At 42.2% G+C, this 15,415-nt stretch overlaps 1 protein-coding gene across 1 annotated transcript in view; it reads left to right on the top strand.

Moving 5' to 3' along the window:
- The window catches only part of LOC123023904 (transcription factor IIIB 90 kDa subunit-like), a gene marked incomplete at its 3' end in the record, with an annotated part of 84,139 nt that overhangs the window by 42,399 nt on the left and 26,325 nt on the right, over positions 1-15,415 (top strand). The window contains exons 5-7 of the mRNA XM_044431041.1: positions 5,654-5,693; positions 5,776-5,868; positions 8,556-8,807. Coding sequence (XP_044286976.1) covers positions 5,654-5,693; positions 5,776-5,868; positions 8,556-8,807 — 385 coding nt within the window. The remainder of the gene's footprint in view (positions 1-5,653; positions 5,694-5,775; positions 5,869-8,555; positions 8,808-15,415) is intronic.

Below are 15,415 nucleotides of genomic sequence, written 5' to 3'. Positions count from 1 at the left end.
AACAACAACAACAACAACAACAACAACCTGGTCCCAAGTCATTTAGGGCTTTACATGTTAACACAAGTGCTTTGAATTGGGCCCAGACTTCAACTGGTAACCAGTGCAGTTGAGAGAGGACTGGCGTGGTGTGTTCTTGTCAGCCAGTCTCTGTTAGCAGCCTTGCTGCCCTATTTTGGATCAGGTGAAGTTTCTGGACTGTTTTCAAAGATTGCCCTACATAGAGGAATCCAAATGAGATGCTTGCAGAGCAAAGATCACTGTTGCTAGGCTGCCTGTCCAGAAAGGGTCATCGCTGGTAAATCTGCCTAAGATGATTGCACCATGCCACTGCACCCACCTGATTCCAGTGATCGTTCTGGAGCCAGAAGCACCCCCAAACTATGAACCCTGTTTAGGTGGGCATGTCGTGAGCGGAGCCGGCTGGTGCCGGAGGTCAGTCTAGATGGCCCAGGAGACCCCTTCTGACTCACTCTGTTTCTATGTTTCTAGGGGAGTGCAACCCCATCTAGAACAGGTTAAATATCACCTGACTGGACAGACAGCCCATCAAGAGCACCTCCCATCTTCTGGATTGAGTGTCACGTTATTGGCCCTTATCCAGTCTATTACCATGCCTAGACACGGATTCGGAAGAGCCACTGCCTCACCTGAGTTAAATGAAAAAGGCAGGTAGAGCTGAGTGTCATCAGCACATTGCTGATATTTCAGCCCAAACCTCTGGATGACCTACCACAGCAGTCTGTGGGGCGAATCCATCTCAGAGGACAGACACACAGCTAAATAGTCCAATGTGAGCAGAACCCAAGGATCAGGGTCTTTCTTTCTACGATTGGAGCTTATAGGCAGGAGCACATGGCCCCACACCCATGACTGGGTTCTGGCACATCAGAGGCTCATAGCAGAAATTTTCCTAGTGAGGATGGCCTTACTTATGAAGAGTCCTTTACTTCTGAGGAGTGTAAGCAGACATTGCTGCTTCTTCACAGGGTGTCTTCTGGCCTGCCTTTGGAGACGCTGCAGCCTCAAGGATCAGGCGGTCTCTCAGCCTCTGTCTCAGAGGTGGAGTTCCCTTTCCCTCGCGAGTATAGGCCCACGGGCATTTCTCCCAGTGACACAAGTTCCTCCGGGTCTTCTGGCATGGCCTGTGCTTAGGTTTGCTTGTTTCTGGGAGCTCTGGCTTCACCCTTGAAGCAGGACATTACAAGCAGGCATATATGGGAAGTAAGAGCAGACAGTTGGGGTGACGAACTGCTGAGTTTTGAAGGATATGCTGGATATAGAAGGGTTTGGGAAGCCAGGAGCCCCATGCCCTGAGTGGCAGGATTGGTGACTGGCTTTAGAAGTAGAGTTGTGGGTAGATGACCTTGGCATGACAAGGGAGAGAGCTGAAAGTTGGAGAAGGGCATGTATGCCGGCAGTGCATTGGCTTTTGTGCTCAGTGCCCACTCCTACATGGGAGCCTGCGCTATGCTCGAGTGTTCATGCTGTTTGTAGCACTACTGCGGTGGTGTTCTGCGCAGTCCCTGACAGGCTACCTGCTGTGCACACGTTCTCCCCATCAGGACGCACCTCACTTCACAGCGCAGTGGCAAATTTATCCTGACTTACAAGATTTGGAATCTTTCATGTGATACGGCAGAGCTTATTTTGTTGCATGTAAATTCCTTCCCTTCTGTATGCCACATTCATTCTTCCACCCCAATTAACAAAGGCCACAGCTGGAAAGGTATTTGCTTGTTAATTGGATCCCTCATACCCCCCCTTTTCAAGTTCTGCTCTCACTGGAGATGCCCGGGGTAGGAAAAAAATGCAGCATTACATAGAATTCCGGTCCAATTTTAAATCAGCACTGCTATTAATTATGATCAAATTGTGTTGGAATGGCTCCAAAACATTGCCTGCCAAGACATGTGGTGTGTCACTAGAGTCAGTTTCTGAGCTGATAGATATTTCTGAAGAATTACTAATTTTTGTCTAAATTATTGTGTTCTTAACCCCCACAACTCTTAGTGTTGTTTTAAAATCCCCTGCAAAAAGTTTTGTAGAGACATTTGAGCCTTCATTTTCAACATCTAGCTACTATCAGAACTTCATTGACTGTTATCACATCGATCTGAAGTTAGGACCAGCACAGCTCAGTGGAAGAACAATTTCATGGCATACAGAAAGTTCCTGATTCAATCCTTAGTGTCTCTAGGTAGGGCTAGGAAAGAATTTTGTCTGAGTGCTGCTGCTTGGTAGTTTCAACAGTAGTGGGCTAAATGGACCAGTGATTTGATTCAGTATGAAACATTTTCCTATGTTCCTGTATTGCTGCTTGCACACCTGCTATCACAGAGCTAGCTGGGGATGTTCCAAAAAGGATCTTAACAAAATGGGTGGCAAAGGAATAGTAGAAGAGATTTACTACACAGTAAATGTCATAGCAGTCCTTACTTTCATAAATATGCACCAATGGTTTGAGAGGCCATCTCTCAATGGCAGGGTATGTGCTTTACATGAAAAAAGTCTCTGGTTGCATCCATTGATTTTTCAGTCAAACAAATGACGTGGCAGATGATGGGAACGTCTTCTTCCTGAGACCCTGGAGGGCCAGAGGAGACATTACTACCCAAGACAGGCAACTAGTTTGACCTGATATACCACAGCTTCCTGTAGGTTATAAAGTGAGCATAACCACTTAAGGAAGAGATCTTGGGGCCATGAAGGATAAGACAGCATAGGCTATTGGGTGGGTGGCACAGGGAGGGAGGGAGGAAGGAACTTACTGAGGAGATCAGCTGAATGTGCTTTGGCACTGGGCATGGGGCTTAGAAGCAAATTCAGTGTTGGGAACAATTAGGCATAGACTTGGACTACTGTGATGTTGAACGGCTTGCCTTGGATTCGAACTGAGATCATTCTGTCATTTTGGAGATTGTATCCCAGTACTGCTTTTCCTACTCTTTTATTGGCAATGAAGGCTACTATATTTCTTCTGAGGGAATCTTGCCCACAGTAGTATACCTGATGGTCATCTGAATTAAACTTACCCATTCCTGTCCATTTAGTTCACTGATTCCTAAGGTGTCAATATTCAGTCTTGTCATCTCTTGTTTGACCACGTCCAGCTTGCCTTGATTCATGGATCTTACATTCCAGGTTCCTATGGAGTATAGATCTTTGCAGCATCGGACTCTCCTTTCACCACCAGATACATCTGCAACTGAGTGTCCTTTCGGCTTTGACCCAGTCGCTTCATTCTTTCTGGTGCTACTAGTACTAGCCCTCTGCTCTTCCCCAGTAGCATATTGGACACCTTCTGACCTGAGGGGCTCATCTTCCGACGTCATACCTCTTTGCCTTTTGGTACTGTCCATGGGGTTTTCATGGCAAAGATACTGGAGTGGGTTGCCATTTCCTTCTCCAGTGGATCATGTTTTGTCAGAGCTCTCTGCTATGACCTGTCTGTCTTGGGTGCCCCTGCGCAGCATAGCACATAGCTTCATTGGGCTGTGCAGCCCCCTTTACCACAGCAAGGCAGTGACCCATGAAGGGAAAATTATTATGTAATGACCTATTATATGAAGGACATTTTATAAATCTTCAGTATGGGCAGATCTGGAATGCTGCATGCAGTTCTGACTGCTCCAGGTGAAGAAGGGCCTGTTGCTCAGTGGTGGAGTGCAGGCGTTGTGTGCGGAGTGCCCCAGGCTGAGTCCTCGCATTACTAGTCAAACAGATCTCAGGTGGGAGAGCTAGGAAAAATCTCTGTCCATGGCCCAGAGAGCCAGGGTGCATCAGTGCAGGCAATACTGGGTTAGACAGAAATATGGACTGACCCTGTGCAAAGCAACTTGCGTGAAAGTTGCAGAACTAGAAACATTAAAGAGAATGACAAATACAATTAGGAAAAGGCTGGAACATCTTTCTGATGAAAATGAATGGGAAAGCTAAAGGGTTTGATTTAGAAAGCAATTGGTATTTATGTTTGTAAACTTCCAAATTTTGTGAAGAGAACGGATAAGGAAAGACTATTTACTTTCAGAATACTAGAACAATGGTCGGTGGATCTCCAATCAAATTCGTTCTCTGAAATTTATTAATTCTAGACAATAGAAGTTTGTGTTGATGGAGACAGCAGTTTCTCGTTCAGTAACAATGGCATTCAGTATATCCAGGCAGTTTTGTCTGTGCATTGATTTGGGTACTGAAAAATCTGCATAAATAGATTGTAGGGACAAAACCAGAAATCCTATCAAGATCTGTAAATACCATAAATTGTGGACTTTCATAAAACATGGACTTTTGATAAGTAGCAATTGTGATGGCTATAAACATAGTTCATGTTACTGTGACATATACGGCAGCTACAGAAATGTTACATGAAAACCACTGCCTTTGTTTATGTGTAATCATGACCCAGGATATAAGTGGAGCATGGGTTGTTCTTGAATTGTGGGTTGCTGCTGAATTGTGAGCAAGGTGTGAACCCTATTCCATGGTTTAACAATGGTTTAAGCACAACCTACCCAGGAAGTGTGTCCATGGTTTGTTGTTCAATTGTTAATTCTTTGTTGTTCATAGTTAGCGGTCTATAGTTAAACCATTGTGCAGGGGTTGCATGTAATGACAGCCCATGACAATTCAATAACACGCTGTACTCAGCCTGTATTCAACCCATACTTGTTGCTGTTATTATATACAAAGTAGGTCAATATGTTTTCACTGTGCAGAATATTAATTTCCCTCTTTTTGGTTACAATGCTTATTTATTATAAAATCTGATGCTTAGAAATCAATAATTAGGAAGTCCTCTTTTCTGGAGAGCTGCAACTAATTTATAACCCATAGGAAACTGCTTTCCCTCAGGTCCATGTAGCTTAGTATTATCTACCCTTGGCTGTCAGCAGTTCTCTAGGGTTTCAGGCAGAGCGTTTCCACATCATCTGTTCCCTAATTCTTAGAACTGTAGATAACAGGGATTGAACCTGGGACCTTTTGCATGCATGTGTGCTCTGCCACCAAGCTTGGCTAATGCTTGTTAATGATGGTACATGGCATTGGGCAGGTTAATCTCAGTAGCCATCTGCAGAAAGGGAACACTGAGGCTGAGCTAAGTAGACTGTGAAGTACTTTCAGCCTGTCCCTGTGCTGGTTGTATTCATAAATATCCCACTAAATTCAGAAAGACCATCCTATAAAGGAGGATTGCAATCTTAGTGCACTGGCATTGCTTGGAAGAAGGATGAATTGGAAGAGTGCCCTGGCTACCTGTTGTGTATTGTGGGTGTATGTTTGTGCTGCAAAGGGATGAGTAACAGCAGAGGGATGCTTTATCTGCGACCCAGAGGGATGCATTAAAATAACTGCAATAGAGGGGCACTGCCACAGACACAAAAAGCAGTATAAGGAGCAGAGGATTTCAAGTAGTATTTTAAATCTCGTCTTGTGCATGTGGTTTTGTCCTAAATCATAGGCTTGCTCAGTGCAAACCCTTCTGAATGCAGCCTGATCTGTTGGGAATTTGCTGTATCTTACTGTGGATTTTGAGTGTTGCTGGGCCTATCAGACAATATATATGCTAAAGGATAGGGTTTTTGGTGTTTGCAAAATGTCCTAGTTTACAGCTTAATTCAGTTGCTCATTTCCTGCTTTTTTCTTTCTCCAGCTTGAGAAGGAGCTGTCAAAAAAGCTTGAAGAATTAGAAGGTAGGGACTACATTTCACGGAATATCCTTATTTATTTCACATTTCTTTTGCACATCAGTGACACTCTTTATATTTACTGCAGGTGAAATATCAAGCTATCAAGATGAAATAGAGATTGAGTTAGAAAATAGCAGGCCAAAAGCAAAAGGAGTTTATGCAAACTATAGTAAAGATGGTAAGTTTGTTTGAAATCCATTGTTTTAGAAGATGTTAAAATAGAAGATGGATTTTATGCAACCGTTTTGTGTTTGAGCTGTATCAACATTGCACCTTTGCCTACAGAGGTAGAAGTCTTCTATCTCAGAACGAAAAAGTCAAGGGGGGACTGACATAAGAAGGGATAAATTCTCCATTACGGCCTTCAGCAACCTGGTGCAACTTCCATCATCCCCAGCCAGTGCAATCTTTGACCATGCTAGCTGGGGAAGGATGGAAGTTGTAGTCCAACACACTGGGAAGGCTTTTCTAGCAGAATAAAGGGGGGTGGTCTCTCTGATTAGCTGCACTAAGAACGTTGAATGATGTTGTAAAGAATATTGAATGGGAGATCACAACCGGAAGAGAAGGAGTGAGGCTTGGGTGTTTGTGAGAGCAGGTTGATGCCAGCAGCAGCTGTACGGAAGTATGGGGCTTGCTTAGCTTTTTTCTCCCTTCTCAGCCTGCAGAAATTTAAGAAATGTAGGAAAAATGTTTAAGGAGTGATGATGGTCATCTATGCTTTGATGAGTGACTTAAAATAATAAAAAATAAAATGGGAAGGTTGCACAACACCATATCTTGATGCCTCGACAGCCATAGGTCAAATGACTGCATTGCTCATGTTGGCTCCTAGTGCTGAGGGAGCTTTTCAAGAGTGATTGTGGTCTTCCAGCTGGAAGATGGAAAGTGGTGGAAGCACCAGCTCTTGTGCGTGTAGCCCTGTTCTGCACTGCCTGGAACAAGGCCTCCAGCATCTGTTTGCAGAAATCGCCTTCATTGGGTGGAAATGGCTTTTGAGAGCCAGATTACAGCATTTAAGGTGGTAGGATGCAATTTTATTTACTGTTCCTTTGTACATTCTTCCATTTTGCTCTTTCGCACACCTGTAATAGGATAATAGCTAGATCAAATTGCATAAATAAAAAATAGAAGTAATAAAAGCTTCAGCATCATCTCTTCCTACCATCTCTAATGAGGTACACTTAAGAATTTGACCTGCTTAAAATTGTATTTTGTTGCTGACACAGGGTTTATTATTGAACCACTTACCTGTAAGATGTAGCATTCATTAGTCGTGTCCCTGCTCACATTGCAGCTTCTGTACCAGCCACCCTGAGTTCAGAAAATGCCTGAATGGAGATCCCTGGACGGGGAGGCGTGGCATCCACACTCTCCACACTGCACTGTTCATGTGCTCAGCAGAAGGCTTGAACATGTGCAGTGGTGCACATGAACAGGTGTTCTGCCTTTCGCTGTGTTCCTGATCACTTAGAAAAGCAAACTTGTACAAAATCTTGCACAACAGAAGCCTCTCTTCACACTTTATGTGGAACCTATTGAAGGTGGAGTTGAGGCCACTGGGTTCAGTCCTACTCCTTGCCATACTTCCAGCAAACACATGTGAAGATGTGAATTGCACTTGTGTAGTTAAGGCAGTAACTGGGTGCACTTAAAAGGCACATCAGACAGTCTCCTTCCATCCAATGTGGGCTGTTGCTCACTCACCTGTCCTCTGAAAGGGCCAGACTTGTTCTACCATCAGAAGACCTTGTAAATCAGCAATGTGGATCGTAAAGATTTTAAATAAGAGAGGAACAAGAAAAACATACAAAAAGCAAAGGCAGCCATGCTGGCCATAAGGAAAAACAATCCAAAATCCATTATACTGCTGTACCTTTATTAGGCCAACTTGAAGATCACAAAAAATGTGCAAGCATTTGAGATCTCCAGCTCTCTTTCTCAGATCTGCTTTTTGTCTGATTGAGTGATCTGGAGATCTTGAAACCTTACTTCTTTTTAATGAATGTTGTGAACTCTAATGGCGATAGCACAGTATATGGATTTATGAAAATAATAGAGACTTCCGTTTTCCTCTCTGCTGTTTGAAAAAGCAAGGTGCTAGTATGTGAATGACAACTTGCATTCAGACAGCTGCTGGGGAGGGGTAGGAACATTCTGGCACATACCTGTAGCTTTTGGAGATGTTTGCACTATGGTCAACTGGAGGTTTTACAACCAGTGGCTAGTTCACAGGCTGCTTCATGAATAAGCCCTTAATAAGAGCAGTGCAGAACAAGTTTGCGTAGAACCAGAAAAGGAGTTACTAACATCCCTCTTTCTAATATATTAAGCCATTATTCAATGATGATGTGGACACTCTTGGTACAAGTAAATAAGGACGGATGCAACATAGACAACTTTGTGAGAAAACTGCCCTGATAAGGAATTTCAGAACACTAGCGCATATGAGTTGCTATTAATTACTTAGTGATGCATGCTGGCTGCTCTTCTTTGAAGTGTTTCTCCTCATTCTCTTCTTTATTAATGGGTTGGAAAAAAAAATGGAACTTTCCTTTTCTTGTACTTCATCTGTATTCTTTTGACAAAGGCAAATAATGAACTGCTAATGGATGTTATGTTAGAAAGAGTGACCATGCAGGGGTGTGTTCTTCAGAGACGTACAAGAACCCAATCCTGGCCATGTTTAAGCATAAAAAGGTCCTACAACTCCCAGCAGGCTTCATCCATCCATCCTGGCTGGGGCTGGCTGGGAGTTGTAGGACATTCTTCAGCCTACAAAAGCATAGGAAGCCTTCTAGCAGCTTGTAGCACAGATCTGCTTTGACACATTTGATGACATTGCTCAATCCCCAACCTTTCTAGATTTCATAGATGAAACTGTTGCAAGTATATTTGGAGAAGAGGAAGGAGAAGATGAAGAACTAGAAGCGGCTGCAAATCATCTAAACAAAGACTTTTACAGTGAACTTCTGGAAAAAGATGGCTCAAAAGAAAAGGAAGCTTCTGTCAGGCCGCCTGCCCTGGAAACACTTCTTGGCCCTCTCCCTACTGCAGCCAGTCTGGGGATCACGGAATCTATAAAAGAGTGTATATTGACTAAAGATCGAGATGTCAGTAAGTAGCAACTCAGTTGCATTTTTAATTGAGCTAATAAAACATGGACAGGATGGGATTGTTCATTGTGGGATTTCATGTCTGTGCGCCAGTACGGTGAGTATTCTGTGAGCACTGGTGTTAGATACTCTGTGTATTCCCGGGGCATGATGGGCAATCTTTGGGTGGGTGTTTTTGTACCAGCTCAGTTGTTTTATAGGCTGCGAGTTCCAGAATAGGGTAAGAGAATTAATAGTCCTTACATGGGGAATAGTACACCTATACCAGCCTTCCTCAACCTAGTGTCCTGCAAATGTGTTGACTACACACCCAGCATGTTCCTGACCACCTGGATGATACTGACCTAGAGGATGTTATGCCCTGATGAGTATTGTAATAGCCTGTTTCACTATAGACCATCTTCTATTCTGTTGTATTTTTAGTAACTGCCTGTACTTCTCTTGAAAAGATGTTTGGAACTAACGGCTTACAAACTAACATATGCCGTCTGTATAATGAACAGGAATTGCTTTTGTTCCTCCCTTGAGAATTATTAAAGCTCTAGGCTGAGCAGATTTTGCCAGTTTTCTCCTCAGTATTTTACGTATTTAACTCTTACTTCAGTATGCATGTGCTTCCACGTTGAAGGTTCATGAATATCCGTGCGGATTCTTTTGGAACATTTGTATGTTCTCGTATTGCCTTGGGCTCAGTTTGTATCTGTGTTATGCTATCAATTTGTTATTGTCATGTACCCAGGCATTCTTAACTCATCCCATAGTCTTCAGAAGACCACCAAGTTTAGATCTGAATTAGGCTGCATTATTGTTTACCTGGGACACTTGAATGTTGCAAAGCAACGAGTTGCCCTCCAACATCATCTTTATTTGAATTCAGAAGAGTAATTTTGTGATTTGAAGCATAGTGCCCACCTCTGGGCAAACTTCTTTTCTTTTGATTTTCTAGAAATGAATGTTTTGTTACTGGCCATGGCAGCCATTTTGTTAGAGTGCCCACGACACTCTTAAAATTCCTAATGCTCCCATCAGTGCAAAAAATGTGAGGTCATTGCTATACTTCCATCCTCTGTTAATGTGAAAATGTTCAGTTTGCATCAGAATTACCAGTTTTCATTTTGCCTTAAGGTAAATCACATTTCTTGCTAGTAGTGTCCCTGATCCCAGTCACTCCTCTCTTTTCTTTTTTTGAGGTGTGCATTATTTTTATGTTTCTTAGTGCCATTTGTCAAAATCCTTCCGTGTGTGACCTCTTTGGCATGCGGTTACCCAAATGAAACCCTCTGAAAATGTGCAAATTGCTTTCAGTTTGCTCTTAATGTATATTCCATGTACCGTATCATGCTGAAAAGGTCTCCTTAAGTGGGCGATGATAAATCTTGGTCGAAGCAAACCTTTCGAAACAAACCTTGTGTGTGTAGCTCATAAATTTGGCGGTCTTTATAGACTATTGTATCTGTGATTGAGCCTTCATTATGTCGTTAATGAGATGTGAAAATCTTGCTGCAGCCGGCATGGTAATGCTGGAACCCTCCTTCCTTTCTTCCTTCCCCTCCCGCAACTGCTCCATATACAATTTATACTATCTGGAGTTTTTGCTAGAAATTGCAGATGATGTGGTTTGGTTGCTTAATAAATGTTTCTAGTTCCACAAAAAACTGATGTTTTTCTACATGTCCCTTTCTGTCCTGAAATGCTCAGCTTGTCGGCAGCAGCTTATGTTTTTCTGAATGAAAAAAACTTTACATTTGAGTCAGCTGCACATGCTTGTGAAAACATGGGAAAAGGCTACAGCATCTGGGATTGCTTAGATTAAAACAAGGCAAATAAGGGGAGACAAAATGGAGGTGCACAAAACAATGCATGGTATTAAGTCAGTTAGGTGATCATCTCCTCCTCCTCCTCATAATGCTAGAACCCAGGGACATTCCATGAAACTGATTGGTGAGAGATGTGGAAAAGGTGAACATTTTTTTTCTTCATAATACACATACTTGAACTAAGGAACTCACTGCCACAGGAAGTATTGATTGCCACTGATCTGGGTGGCTTTGAAAGGGATTGGACAAATTCATATAGGATAAGGCTGTTGATGACTACCAGTCCGGATGGCTATATGCTGCTTCCAGTATAAGAGGCAGTATGTGCACCAGTTGCTGTGGAGCATGGGTGGGAGAGTGCTGTTGCACTTGTATCCTGCTTGTGGGCTTCCCACAGACAGATGGTTGGCCTGGATTAAATAGAATCTTAGTTTGATCTAGCAGAACTAATCTATGCATAGATCTTTGAGTATTTACATGATGGCTGTGTTGTAGCGGCAAATTCAGACGTGCAGGTGCACATCTTATTTATTTATTTATTTATTTATTTATTTATTTATTTATTTATTTATTTATTTAGGAGACTTCTATGCTGCCCCATTTGCCGTAGCTTCGGGATGGCTCACATCCATAAATAAACTTACTTAAATTAATATAAATTAACAGTAAAAATTACTGTTAATAATGGTCCCCACAGGCAAGGAAGAGAGCCCAAAAATTCAGGCCCTAGTATTGAACTGCCTTGACAAAAAACAAAACAAAAATAGCAACAACAACAACAAAGCCAGCAGTTCTCATGTTTTTCACCTCCACCAGGAGCAGGTTATTTTGTAAAACTCCTGGGTCTTAATTTTTTATTCCTAAGTAAGCCGCCCCAGGATATTTTGCATTACAACAAGGAACAATATTTTCTGAGCAAATTCATTCCCTTCCTCCCCCTGCTACTGTGAGGATTCCAAGCAAGCTTAGAGGGAACAGGGAAGTGTGAAGTGGGTGGAAGATGATGTCAGTGGCCCTGCTAATAAAGAAGGGCTGGTGCCGTGTTTCTGCAAGCCCCGGCTCCTCTATGCCACCGCTAATTGCTCGAGGCAGTTCTTTAAGGAAAATGTGCAGTCCTTGGAAACCCAAGGTTGATGTTTCATTGAAATGGGGGGAGAGGAACTTCTCAAGCTTCCAGTCTAAAATTAAAAAGGCGCATTGCGTTGGGAGTAGATGGACAGCTTGTTCTACGTACTGGAAAGAGAAGATTTGCAGCTTGAGGGTGCTCCTTGACTTGTATTGCTCTTTAGCAGCTGTGCAAAAGAGTGCCTTTTTGCAGGTACACCTGCTCTTCAAAGAGGGGCTGTAACATGAGGGAAGAGCACCTGGTTTGCATGCCAAAGAACCTGGGCTCAGCCCGTGGCATCTGGCCCTAGGGCTGAGAAAGACTTGGGTCTGAGACCCTGCAGTGCTGCTGTCAATCACCATGGACAATTCTGAGTTTGGATGGAACAATGGCTGGGCAAAAGATGTCTTGACCTGGAGCAGAAAGGAATGCCGTAGTTGGACCAGACATGCCTCTCTTGGGCAATGTCCTATGTTCCTAGGGTGAAAGATCTTGCCTCTGTCTTTCTTCCCCTGATAAGTTCTAGATTAGATTCTGTGTGGGTGTAGCTTTGAAGGCTGTTCAGAAACTGCAGCTGCAGCTAAATGAAGCAACCAGGCTCTTAATTAGGCTTTGGCTAAAAGGCTCTGTCATTCTTGCGCCTATAAACTGCACTGTTTACCATTTGGCTTTTGATCATAAATCGGAGTGCTGGTTTTGACCGTCTAAAGCCCTGTGCCCTGGTGACCTTCTCCCTTACATCTTGACCCTGGGAATTCAGAATACTGGTGTAGGTTCTGCAGAGGTTGCCACCATTATGAAAAGCTCTTATGTGGAGCCAAATATAGTTTAGTGGTTCCAGTGCCGTGCTAAAACCTGGTAGTCTCGGTTCTAATTCCTACTCACTCATGAAACTAACAGGAGATCTTGAACAAGCTCTTATTTCTCAGTCTAACCTACCATATGGGATTGTGGTGAAGATAAAATGGAAGCAGGGGAGCATATATATATTATCTTGCCTGAGTTGGAGAAATTCAGAATATACTTAAAGATGGTGATGACTATTATATAGTCTTCTTGCCAAGAAGACAATATAATAGTAGTCTTAGCAAGAAGAAAGACATCCTCTTGGTAATGAGGGCATTCAACCTCTGGAATTCAGTGCCTAGGAGACATCTCTAACTAGTTCAGGCAGCTCTTCTAGGAAACTATTTAAACAGTCCCATTTAGAAGGACCTTCTTCCCGATGGAAAAAGGTCTTTCAATAGGAAACTGAATTCAAGATGGTTATATGACTTTTGTGATGAATTTGGATTTATTTTAAATATTGTGTTGATGGTATTTTTAAATTGTGTCATACTTTACAAGCTGCTCTAAAATTGTTGTTAGGAAGTGGGATAGAAATTAGAGCTAATAACTACTGTGTAGGAGTAGTATATTTATTGTTACAATCTGCTTTAAGAAGGATGAATTTGGGTTTCAATACTTAGTTACTTCGTACATGATAGACATCGGAAATGTACCTTTTTAAAGATGCAGCTGTTTCCACCATCATCTTTTATTTTTTTTTTTTTATTTTTCTTGGCAAGGATCTTGCCATGATTGATGCTGTCAATTACCAGCTTGGCAGGGCTGCATCTTCTTCTGGCAAACTTGGGTAGGTTTGACTATGGTGTTGCTGTGTCTACAACAGTGGTTTTCTCTCCAAAGAGAAAAACATTTTCTCTTTGTAGACTTTCATGTGACAGATGTGATACATATTGGCAACCAGTGGGCAAATTGAACAACTGGATTGCTTCCTTCTGTTCTTGCTGTGGCATATCTTGAGATACTAAGGTTTCAGAAAATTGATGCATTTGATGAAACTCTGTGTTGGAGGAGAGCTTTGCAAATACCCTGGACCTACACAAAGACGAAGTAGTGGATCCTAGATCAAATCAAGGCAGAATTTGCCCTGGAAGCAAAAATGTGAAACGGAGTACATCTTGAGGAGAAAATCATGGCTAGGGAAAGTTGAAGGTAGAAGAAGAAAAGGAAGACCAACTATGAGATAGGTTAACTCCATAAAGGAAGCCGCAGCCTGGGATTGATGAGAGATGACTGGGGCTGTCTTGGATAGCTTTATTCATAGGGTCATCACAAGTCAAAAATGACTTGATGGCACATAACAACAAGAAGGTTTCAGAGCCTTGCTGCTATCTAGTATACAGATACATTTTCCTCTCTCAATTTGCACTTGGAAGTTGACCCATATGGGTTTATCCAGGACTGAATTCCTCTCTTTCCTTATGTGACCAACCCCTGAAATTCAACTGTCCTTTTGATGGGCTACTTGATCATCATACAGAGGTGCATTCAGGGGTATGATCAAGGAGATGAAGAATGGAAGAACTTGACCTGTAAGCAGTTAGAGGGTGAAGGGAAAGACCTCCAGCTCAGTGGATGGATTGAATCCTTTGTCCACACCTCCTGAGTTTATAACAGTCAATTATTTGGATGAGCAGTCACAAAGAGTGAGCAAAAAAGAATTATTCCCTTGCCAGTTCCTCCCTTTATTTCCTTTAACCTAGAAACCTCTTATTACAATAACCATAAAAAGCAATCATATTGATCTTGATTATTACAGAAACATTATAGAAAATGAAAACTTGGCAATCCAATGAAGTTTTCATTGGATTCAAGTGAAAATGAACCCCATTAAAAGACAGTTATTTAAGCAATTATCATTGCGTTGACTGAAATGTCAAGCTTGCAGCCCTCTAAGACAGTATCCAATGCAGAGAGGACTTATCATCACACTTTCTCTTGTGGATGAAGATTTATTAACCTGTGCTGAGAAACTACAAACCTCGCCCTTGGCAAGAGGTGATACAAGGGAACACAGATAGAATTTTGCTGGGGTTAACTGCTTTGAAGACAACATGACAAATGATCGATCAATGCAGAGAGAAATGAGGTACCCTGGGCCAGCTTCACATTTTGCCTTAGCTGACCTCCCTTTATTACTTTGACCTCTTTAGGTCCACCGGGAAGATAATGCAATGCTCTGCTAATGAGACCTTTGTATCATTAGTTGAACTGGCAGCACTATTATCTCAACTTTTCCCCCCATTTGGTCAAGAAACTAAGCCAGCTTTCTGCCTGGCACCCCTAGATCCACTGGACTACAACTCACATAATCTCTAACCAAGCACACACCTCACTTTAAAGCTATGACACATTTCAATTTAACAAGGAAGAGGCTAGTCTTTTTTATGTCACAGCTAGGGTTTTATTGAGATTTTATGTAAAGTAGCACAAAAAAATCCTTGCAATTGAGTTTTGGTTTACTAAGAGTTGTGCAGTAAATCCGTAGAGAGCAAGTGACTTTCCATGTAATTTCAAAAGCTTTTTGACTGGCAATATTTTAAATTTGCCCCATGTCACGCTGTTGTCTACAATCTTATAGTCAAGCTAGTTCACTGTAGCTCTCCCAAGGTTCTGTTTTGACTTCATATCATTCACTCAAATTTATACTTCTCTCTTTCTCCTTCTCCCTCTCTTCACCTCTTTCTTTCCTTCCCTTGCTTGTAAAAAGATACTTATGTGCTTGTCCAAGAAAATAATACAGAATAAGCATTTTTTTAAAAAAGTGGCCAAGATCTTCACATCTAGAACTGAAGTGAACTTCAGTAAAACTTTCTGAACCCCCATGTCAGTTTTTTTTTT

The sequence above is a fragment of the Varanus komodoensis genome, unplaced genomic scaffold (genome assembly GCF_004798865.1).
Source record: "Varanus komodoensis strain SLA01 unplaced genomic scaffold, ASM479886v1 scaffold219, whole genome shotgun sequence".
In the NCBI taxonomy this organism is placed as follows: Eukaryota; Metazoa; Chordata; class Lepidosauria; order Squamata; family Varanidae; genus Varanus; species Varanus komodoensis.
The sequence above is the reverse complement of the archived record's forward strand: the minus strand, read 5'-3'. Positions and strand labels throughout refer to the sequence as shown.